Source organism: Sander lucioperca, chromosome 8 (genome assembly GCF_008315115.2).
Source record: "Sander lucioperca isolate FBNREF2018 chromosome 8, SLUC_FBN_1.2, whole genome shotgun sequence".
Lineage (NCBI taxonomy): Eukaryota > Metazoa > Chordata > Actinopteri > Perciformes > Percidae > Sander > Sander lucioperca.
The window spans coordinates 17,634,140-17,644,951 of record NC_050180.1 but is presented as its reverse complement, the minus strand read 5'-3'; the positions used below and the strand labels follow the sequence as shown (position 1 = coordinate 17,644,951).

The following is a 10,812-nucleotide window of genomic DNA, read 5'->3' as shown; positions in this document are numbered from 1 at the left end:
CATGATCAAATCCATCGGCTGTTTATACTGTAGCATTAATGAATTGCTTGAGGGAAAGCTATACCAAAATAAGGAGCTTCAAGTGGCCGGTGATGAAACACAGCAATCCCAAAGAAATAATTTAAAAAGTGAGAATTTACTTACTAGTGGGTGCTAACACAGTATGGATCTTTCAAACAACATGGGATGTACGTACTAAAGATTTTACTAATTTATTTAACATCCACAATAGTTAAGTAAAAAAGACAAAACTCTCTGAGCTGAAACAATCTCATAGGTAACCCAGTCTTGAATGAAATCTCCTTTGTTTAGTATTTGTGGATGTACTATATGTGCCATTAAAACTGTATAAATATTCAAGATGGTTGAAGAGTCCCAATCATCTCCTACACAGTTGCTCTGGCAGTTAAAAGAGGGCCGCTGAGAGCAGTTTCACTGTGAAAGACATTAGCATGCCTTTGAAACAAGAGACCTTGAGTATGAACAAGGGCTATCCATATCCATACACACTTTGGAATGTAATTTATATGCACAAACTGAGGTGTGAGGCCAGAGGATGTTAGAGGGGCAGAAAGGATCCACTCAGTACAGGTGATGATTTCACTGGCCAACAATGTAATACCCGTTTTTATACCGCCAGTGCCTCTTTACACATCAGTGAGTTCCTCTGAACTTACAGACTCCATCGGAACTGAAAAGGTAATATATGAGGTATATTAAATTGGATGCTCTGCTTGTACTTTCTTATATTTCCTCTATGATCTTAAAGAGATATGTTTCCTCATCAAAGAGATTTTCTTCAATGTTTGGCGGCACAAAAAGTGTTGATTTTTAACTGTTTGTTTGATGAACCAAGTTACTTTTTGTGCCTCTGCCACCAGTGACCTATGTGCTCAACTCTCTGAATTATGCATGGTGATTATACGACGCAGTCCTCTGAATTGTAAATTCTCACAATTATACAGCCCATTGTCTATTCATTATTTCAAAACGAATGGGAAATTATGTAAAACTATCTCTAAAGAGGAAAGCAGCGTGTAATATGACTTGCCATATTGTTCATGCAATTCAAATACTTTGCTTTTTCTGAGAGTTGAAAGTAATCAGATTTGGATGAAATCTGACTTGCATGTCATGTGGGATTATGATACATTTGGAAGACAAGCTATGATAACTACACTACTTGCCATGAGGTGAGAGCACTCAGGCGAAGAGTGTTTTCTTATTAACTTGAACTTCCCTTAAGGTTAAATATACAATTGTTGACTGAGAGTCAGACGTATCTTCTTTGCCTGACCAGACGAGTGAAGGACTTCAATATGTCCCACAGCATCTTTGTGGACTTTCTTTTCTGATCCCTTCACACAAGCAGCATATACAGTTTACATACTGCATATTTACATAGTGCCTTAGCTACTTTCGTCATATTTTTAATGTTTCATTTGTAAATAGCCACACAAAAGAAATCTCTAGTTTGAGGCATCTGGCATAAAGGCCATTTGTTCCAGCACACATCTGTGAGCTTTTGTGCTGATACAGTACATACACCACACACACACTCATCCTCAGATCCTGCAACAAAACTCTGCTAGCAGTCCCCACGTCTAAACTCAAAACTAAAAGTGCATTCACTGTCAGGGCCCCCAAACTCTGGAACAGCCTTTTCGTTGAAATTTTGTCTCAGTGACTTCCTCTAAATCTCCAATACTGAAAAAACTACTTTTTATGAACATGTTTTTCTGCATTAGGTGCTATTTTTGAACCCTGTCACTTCACCCTGCCTCCACTCAAAAATGTGTTTGCTTGTTGTTGGATGTTTGAACTTCACTGTGCAGAATGATGTATGTGCAGTTTTGACACTAGAAGGCTGTTTTCATATTCATCAGATTCTCAGTGCTCACGTTTAACAAGTGTGTGTGTGTGTGTGTGTGTGTGTGTGTGTGTGTGTGTGTGTGTGTGTGTGTGTGTGTGTGTGTGTGTGTGTGTGTGTGTGTGTGCAACAGTTCACATAAAAAGTGGCCGCCGCTCTGACCATCCTGCTACGTTGACTTGACTGGGAATGTCCATTCTACTCTCATCTCTATTTATATAAGTTAAGTTATGTTATGTTATTGCTTGTTCTGTTATATTCTATTATCCTATTCCCAGATGGTCTTTTCACGTCACTATTATTATGGCATTCATTGATTTTTGAACAATCTTTTTTAGTCTATAAAAATGAAGAGATTTTGGTTCTTATTTTTCAAGTTCAGTGTCTTGCATGGCCTTGCTGTGGTTGCATTATGAACAGACTATAAGGACCTGCAGTGAGACCGCTGCTTCCTCCTCCTCCTCTGGTAGGGTTACCCTCTCATCCTCTATCTCCCCTCATCCGCTATTCTCCTCCTCACCTCCTGCTGCACTCCGTCCCTCTGCTGAGCACAGGTATTTGTTTAGGAATCTCTCAGTGGAAATTATACTCCATCTCCGGCGCTCCCTATCAACACAATTATCATGGGCAATCATGCAGAACAGTGCTGAATTCAGCTGGGAGTCTGATGGCATTACTGACTGTAAGGCCCGGCTTCTTCTGGAGGTGGCCTGCTCCACACCTGCATTGAACCTCTCTCTCTCTCTCTCTCTCTCTCTCTCTCTCTCTCTCTCTCTCTCTCTCTCTCTCTCTCTCTCTCTCTCTCTCTCTCTCTCTCTCTCTCACCTTCTCACACACACTCTCACTTGGATATGGATTGAGAAATAATTAAGCCCTTTTTTTATATCTTATTAGGATTTCATTTTAACCAGGAAGTCCACCAGATAAGAAATCTCTTTCCTTGGGGAGACTCGGATGAAAGGACCACTCCAACCTGACACAGGACAAATCCTGTGATTTTATCTTCCAGTTTATTAGCATCTGCCAACCTCTGTGGCCTCTTCTTGTTGCAGAGGTGTAGCTCAGTGTAGCTTGTCATATAACTGAGCTGAAGTTTGGTGTGGCTTTTCTCTCAGAGTGGTACAGCAATTTGAAATTTCTGGAATTTGGAAGTGTGAATCGCCATCCAAAAAGTGTCTTCTGTAAAGGCAAAGTCAATCTCACAAAGTAATCAATGCCTTACATTGTGTCGCTTCCTTCTGCATTCCGAGGCAAACCACAGATGCATTTCCCTATATATGATAAACATATTATAAAGCTCAAAAGGCACAGAGTTGATAGAGACACATGAGAATCGACACAGGACTCCATTCAGATCCTGATCAAATGCTCCATTCATGAGTGAAATTACCGTCCGTCTGTCAACCAAGGTGTGAATTATTTCATCTACAGATCCTACCTCTGAAGTTGTTTAATAAATGCATAATGCCACATACACTCCACATAGACTGTAGATAAGAAAATAGGATTTCTGCCTCTCCGGTGTAGGGTGATGTGTAAATCATGTGAGCAGCAGTGCCCTCTTGTGGTATTTTGAGTTAAATGTTTTGTAATTTTCCAGACCTTTGTTACAATCATTCCATTTTATAGGAAAATTCCCTGCAAGAATTAATATAGTCCATGTGCAAAAGGTGTTCTCCTAGAATTATATGGTCTAAATTACTTTTAATTTTACATTGTCACCTTTTCCACATGGAATAAATCTTAAGAGCCTCTTCTCCTTTTTTTCTCTATGAAATGGGACTGTTAATTTTAGCTACACACTCACCTGAAGCCTGGACTCAAGTGCGCACATCCTTTCACAATTCTTTAAATTAATTAAATGACAACATTATTAATTTTATATACATCAAAGCTTGCCCTGGCCTTGTCATTTTATTGGCAAACAGAAAAAAGAAAAGCATATAATTGGACAGATGTGATGTTATGATGAATACGAACTTAACAACATCATAGAAGAACCGGAGGACAAAAACTCAATGACATAAACATAAAACAGCTACATAAACTCAACAAAAAAAGTCTATCATGCTTAAAGCTCCATTCATAAACAAAGTGAACTGTGCTGAACCAAGAAACTGGTCAAAAGGGAAAAACTAATAACAGTACAGTTTCAGGCTATGTACAGGAATCATATAATAATAATAATAATGCAGAAAAAGCTACAAGATTAAGGGGATATACTCAGTAAAATATGAATATTTTAGGATAAGTCTGATTGTATTCAACATTTTTCTTATTGTCCAAAAAAAAACAAAAAAACAACAATAAATTGACCCTACTAACATATGTTGTCTGTGTAGCCAAAGTCTGACATAAATTACCGTATTGGTCCGAATATAAGACAGGTTTATTTTCCTGGAAATACATCTGAAAAAGTGGGGTCATCTTATATTTGGGGTCTAGACTTTTTTATGTTAATCCTCTAAAGTGCACGTGGTATAATGTAATATTGAATATCTCCAGATCAATACAGTGTAGAGACTTATTTTTGTTTTTGTTTAGAAGCAGAGAAATGCGCCATTTTAACAAGATCATCTAACAATTGTAGGCCATCCAGAAGCTTTTTTTAAATTATCGTGGAATTACAGTCTTTGTAACATATGTATATGTAATAATTATGAATCCAAAAATCAACTCACAAATCTCAGTTTTGCTCCGTGATCTTTCAACCCAGTGTCACGTCTTGTTTTTAGCTGTGTAGCCGTTAGCTCCAGTTTTCCAGCAATATGTTTGGTGTCTTTGTAACCCTTCCAGAAGCTTAGTTATACATAACTTTTCGGAGAGTTTTCAGAGACTCTGACGAGTAATTCCAAAGCAATTCCAAATAGATGGATTTAATAAATCCAATAAATCCATCTGAACAGCTATTCAGTCATTGTTCTGTGTGAAAATGATAATAATACTCTGCTACCTCGGTCCAGTAGCCAAGATGACGCTGACTGACGGGTCTATGAACCAATCACATGCAGTTTGTCAGCTGAATGTGGCGTTTAGTCAGCCAATAGAATCCCCTAGCAGGAGGGACTTGTAGTCAGTGTATGTGTATGGGGAAATAGACACAGACAGGCCAAGAGGACCCCTGGAGGCCTGGAGGCTGAAATGAGTGGAATTTGGCCTATTGATGTCTAATAGTAGAAAATGAATTAGAGATGAAACAACTAACATTTTTGGATAAAAGTACATTTTGTTTACCGTTAATTTAACTGTGACACTTTCATCTAAAATTATATTGAAAATATTATTTTATTTAAAAGATGTTAAAAACAACAGCCTACCCTGTTTTAGTCTATGTGTATTTATCAAAATTATTGTCAAATAAAATTATTTTCTTTATAAAAACAAGATTTGGTCTTCAAAAAGTATTTTTCCAAAAAGAAAGAGGGGGGATCATCTTATAATCAGGGTCGTCTTATATTCGTACCAATGCGGTATGTTCTGCACTATAAAGCTCCATATCCATCAAAAGAGTGGCATGTTCATTTATTAGATGAACGCAGGCTGTGTAGTTTATACTGAGCTGATACACATACGCTGTCCTGTTGTCGTAAATACTCACCAGAACATGCAATCTGTATAAGTCTGCAGCTTAAAAAAGTCCAACAACTGCACTATTTACTCTATTTGAGCAAAAAAAAGAAAAAAAAAAGAAAAGGAGTGTGTACATTTGCGATCTGTTTTTAAATATTACATCTTTAGTATAAATTAATGGGCTTGGAGATGAGTGCCACAGAGTTGGGAAGTATTGGTTTTGATCTTTTCACTGGACAGTAACAAAAATGTAGAATATCATCAGCCTTACCTTTTAAGTTGACTGCAGAAAAAGCTGCAGGCCAGGTGTTTTTTCCAAAAACACTGACTTCCATTACTGTATATAGAGAAAATAAAAAATATCATGCCGCCTTATAGCTTTTCACTATGCACTTTATTTTAAAGATATTTTTAAAACACTATACAAAGCAAAATATATATTTTAATTACTTACTATTTTTTACAAATAGCAAACACAAATGCCTGAATTAACATTAATCAACATTGATTGCTGGTCATTTGACATACACTCATAACCCTGACAACCATCAACACACAAGATTCAAACAAAAGTGTTATGCACTAAAGGCATTCATACTGCCAGTGATCAGGCTTGTTGTAGACTTGTACGTAACTTAGCTGAATTAAAAATAGCTCAGGCTGGAGTGATTATGACGCCATTTCTGAACTCAACAATGGCAGCAATGTTTTTTATCCTGGAACAAAGTGTTCAAGACAGACAGATCATTTATACCACAGAGCTTCCATATAGTATTCACTGTATATTCACTTTTTTCTTTTTTTTTTGGGGGGGGGGGGCATATCATAGTGGGCGGTCTGGGTGTTCTCCCAGAGGGAATTGTTTTTATTTATTTTTGTTATTTTTGGGCATTTCTGCCTTTATTAGACAGGAAAGCTGAGATATGAAAGGGGAGAAAGATGGGGGAAGACATGCAGGAAAACCGCCACAGGCCGGACTCGAACCCCGGACCTTCTGCACCGAGGAACAAACCCCTGCACATGTGCACCCACCTCTACCAACCGAGCCAACCGGCCACCTCCCAGAGGGAAATTCTGAGCGCCAAAGACTTCATTTCCTGCAATCGAATACACTTTTATGCACCAATTTATGGTGGAAATACCTTTATTTAGCCTATGCTAAGAAGATAAACACAGATGACAATTCAAAATATATCATAATTATAAAGGAAAGTATGTTGTTGCGTGTCATTGGGCATTTTAAGTGGGTATATGGAAATCCTGGATCTTTCTTAGTTGGGTATACTGCATATACCTGCGCATCACGTAGACTACACCACTGAGTCCAACCACCTCAAGCCTCAACTCTTCCTCTAACCTGCTGCTGGTTGAAGTCAGTGGCAGTGATTCTGGACGGTTCGGCCAATGAGGAGGAAAAGAAGGCCAGCCAGGAGGCAGAAGAAGATGCCAATAGGGGCAAACATGAAGGACAGACCATAGTTGAGGGACAGCTGGAAGTCTGGACACACTGTAGAGCGCTGGTGGTCTATGTAGAGATCCACCACATCCAACACCTGCACCCACAGTACGTACATAACCACCACACACAGCAGGAAAAGACCTGGTGCAAAGAAAAGCAGCAGAGGCAGAGATGAGAACTCACCCGCACACTTTCTATATAAACAAATGGATCCAAAACAGGGAAAAGAAATACATATTTAACCAGTGGTGGGAGAAGTACTCAGACTTTACTTAAGTGTACCATTACAAGCTAAAGTCCTAAAAGTATTATGAGTCCAATGTTATCAATACAGTGAAAGTATCAAAAGTAAAAGTTTAAAAATTTGTTCTGCAAAAAAATGGCCTCTGTAAGTGATACATCATTATATATGACATTATTAGGTTGTTAATACTCTTCAATGACTGTGCAGAATCTTACTGTTGCTGGTCGAGGTGGAGCTGGTTTTAGCTACTTAGAGAGTTAAGTCCACTAGGTTCCCAACCTATGGGTCTCATCCCCTCCAAAGGGTCATAAAATAAATCTAAGGGGTCCTGAGATAATTAATGGGAGAGGATAGAAGAAAAAGCAACGTTCTGCCACACAAATGTGAAGCCTTTTTTTATATTCTCTAAAATTCTCTGAAATATTAAATATCCTTTGGACGTCAAACAGTTATTTAATGAAACCATCTGAGAAGTTTAGAGGGGAAATGTCTCTTTGGTGGAACTGCATAGACATCTAAAACTTGGACAAGGACTCCCAACTTCACACTGATTTTTAAAAAGAGGCCACAAACCATAAAGGTTGGGAACCCTTTATATTTTATAATGCAATGAATTGTATTTCATCCGCTTATTATGGGTTTTTAATGTAAAATCCTACTTTGTAATCACCAGTAACTAGAGCTGTTGAACAACTGTAATGGAGTAAAAGTATAAAGTAGCATACAATGAGAAATAAATCAAGTGTACTACGAGTATCTCACTTTGTACATAAGAACAGTACTTAAGTAGGCCAAAGTGTACTTAGTTACTTTCCACCACCGGATTAACCATTTTGAAACCTCACCAGATGCCAGGAACAGGCCGCCGCCTGCTTTATACAAGCGATGGCTGGCGAATGGAGCAGCACAGATGATGAAGAACCCACCGAGCACTACAGCTGCCACACCAATGAGCATGAAGATGCTCCAGAAGCCCCTGTAGACTGGACAACAGAGATGTTAGCCAAGTGTCTTAGTAAAGAAAATAACTCAATCTGTACAATGAGGCAAATCTCAATAGATAAACAGACACTTACTTATGGCTGAATCATACTCTGTTGCATTGTGGGTCTGATGAGACACGGGGAATGGGAAGAGGTAGGCATGCATACAAACTTTTGATTGAGGCTGATTTGCTGGAGAGAGAAAGAATAAATCAACACAGAAAATAGATTAACTTAATCTTACAAGTAAACAAACACAGTTTGCAGTTAGAGGATATCACTTAAATACAATATATATATATATATATATATATATGTACGTTGCAGACTGGTATACAATTAAATTTGAGAGTCAACAGAGTGTCATAAAGTTATGATTATTCTCCACGTTTTCTCTCATGTTTTTATCATCTTTCCTACTCTTTGCTCTCTTCTCTTCCACAGACCCTCACAAGGTCCTTTCAGTGCCAAAGGCTGTTTCTGACAATGAACCACCATTCAAAGTCTCCATCAGAAAATAGACGATGCACACAATCACCTGACCAGAATAACATCACATGGCACAGCCTCTAAACACATGAGAGGGTTTGTACCATTGTGGCGTCATACGCGTTTTATAGACAGAATAGCAGCAAATTAAAAAATAGATTTTTATTTTGAATCATTACAGTGCATTACTTTTCATAGCTATATGTGCGAATGGTTCATGAGAACAGCCTGAATATTAACATTACATACATTTCTTTGTCTGTGAATGTTTTTTTGGCACAAAAAAGGATGCGTGCATAGCCCATATAACATATGAAACATAAAATGTTTTCTAATAATAAGGATCTTGTTACCTTAATCACATGTACAAGCTCAGTTTATAGCAAAAGGGAATGATTTACCACTTCAATACTTATATCGCATTTCTCCATATTGTGTTTTAATAAGGTCAGATGAAAAGAAACAAAATATTTAAAGCAATGAAATGAGTTGATTTTGCAATTATTCCCATCATTTTTCAAATATGAAGCAGTGGAAACAATGAGAAAGTTAAGCCAAAGTCAACAAAGCACAAGGGTTAGCTATCGGAGCAACAATATGTGTCTCACTTACTGAACCAGAGCTTCCACATCAGGTTGTCATCACCCACGCTACCTCCAAACGAACACCTCCAGAAAAAACCCTCATGGTATAGAGTGATATCACTAGTGCTCTCCTGCAGCAACACATCTCCACGCTGAAAGAAAGCGCAAAGGAAGGAATGGTGGCTTATTAATAAATATATATAATTTACTGTACATATATAAAGTCTGCAGAATAGGGTTTGTACAAGCATAATTATTGATACACCCCATGTTATCTGTTGATGTAGTGAGGCAGGTGTACAGTGTGCTGCCACAGTGGCAGAGCAGCTGCTTAGTCGGGTCAAGGGTTGAGCTGAGCAAGCACCTCTAACCTCATGCAGGTTTGGTTTGGTACCGAGCGAGCGTGCAGGCCAAAGGTGTTCCCATTCAGGAAACACTCATCACAAGTGGTCAGTATTTTTGCACGTGAGCAAAAAACCTAAATGGATCCTGCACTTTTCACACTGTATCCCCCCTTTATATATGACGTTATTGCTATGAAAATATAACTTTTAACTTTAACAGAATTCAATTAAATTAAATTAAAAAGATTCTCACATTTTATGAATGTATACTATGTGCTACCGCTTTGGTTTTATTGTGGTGATATCATGCCTCGATTTTAGTTTCAGTGCCCACTATGAAAAGCTAGGTATGTTCTAGTCAGTGATATTTAATACAGTACCATACCACTGGGACTACTGGTATTTGTATCTCTATCATGGGGGCACAAGATATGTCTCAATCACTGCATTGCTGAACACACACTACATTAAACAGTGTCTGGTTACATGAAGAAGTCCTGCAGGGATGCCTCTCCACCCTGCTGTTCATCTACTGAAAGAATGATTAGAGCAACTGATCACAGTTTCTACAATAGTAGAAGTGACTTTAATCTTAGTTTAAAGATCCACCGTTAGATGGAATACGTTTAAGTATGAGGGTACAGAGTGCAATTTCACAATACAACATTTAAAGTTTAAATACTGTAGAAAATAATAGAATTACTCTCTGTGGCCTAAGAACAGCTGACCTCATTTTAATTCCTGGGGTAACAAATATGAACTTTTTTCAACCTAAAAACACATGATAACTAATATTAATCAAGACATAAGAAAGACATAACAAATTATAACTGATCTTCCTCTTTGACACCCACCTCTATGGTCACACCACCCGGGCCAACAGATCCATCAGGGTTCGGGTGGCAACTCTCTGAGGCCAGTAGCCAGTAATCAGTTCCAAACGAAAGGAGGATGAACACAGCTGCCAATGCCCCGAAAAGCCCCGCAAAAAACAACGCCACACTAAGCCTCATGGTCCAGGATTGACCAGCCGCTCAGCTACTTGATGCTCACACTCAGTCTGCCTTTCCCCTCTAACTACAGTGAGTGCATGTGAAAAGCAGAGGCAGAAACAGTCACTCCTTGAAGTACATCCACTGAGTGAGATGTGTCCCAGCTGGTTTATGTTGTGACTGGATCTTGACTCCTCTCCTATCTCTGTTTGTGTTATGGGAGGACAAGGTTGAGCACATGACTTCTTTGGACCCTGATGGGGTCTGCAGTCAGCCC

At 38.5% G+C, this 10,812-nt stretch overlaps 1 protein-coding gene across 2 annotated transcripts; it reads right to left on the bottom strand.

The window, feature by feature from the left end:
* Positions 1-6,276: 6,276 nt before the first annotated feature.
* Positions 6,277-10,812, bottom strand: tmem182a (transmembrane protein 182a). Of its 2 annotated transcripts, XR_004898144.1 has the most exons (6): positions 10,398-10,812; positions 9,228-9,351; positions 8,220-8,318; positions 7,989-8,126; positions 6,685-7,040; positions 6,277-6,616 (listed from the first exon to the last, which is right to left on the bottom strand). XR_004898144.1 is itself a non-coding variant. In XM_031294325.2 (5 exons), the coding sequence occupies exons 1-5, from the start codon at positions 10,554-10,556 to the stop codon at positions 6,814-6,816; spliced, it is 747 nt and encodes a 248-aa protein (XP_031150185.1). In that variant the 5' UTR covers positions 10,557-10,812; the 3' UTR covers positions 6,628-6,813. The 2 variants fall into 2 exon arrangements, 1 of the variants encoding a protein (XP_031150185.1); XM_031294325.2 differs by lacking the exon at positions 6,277-6,616 and having other exon boundaries at positions 6,628-7,040.

Excerpts from the sequence above, each read along its gene's own strand:
- tmem182a (XM_031294325.2), bottom strand. The coding sequence starts at position 10,556 with ATGAGGCTTAGTGTGGCGTTGTTTTTTGCGGGGCTTTTCGGGGCATTG. Across the intron at positions 9,352-10,397 it reads CGGGTGGTGTGACCATAGAG|CGTGGAGATGTGTTGCTGCA; the intron begins GTGGGTGTCAAA and ends GCTTTCTTTCAG. Across the intron at positions 8,319-9,227 it reads GATGTGGAAGCTCTGGTTCA|CAAATCAGCCTCAATCAAAA; the intron begins GTAAGTGAGACA and ends TTCTCTCTCCAG.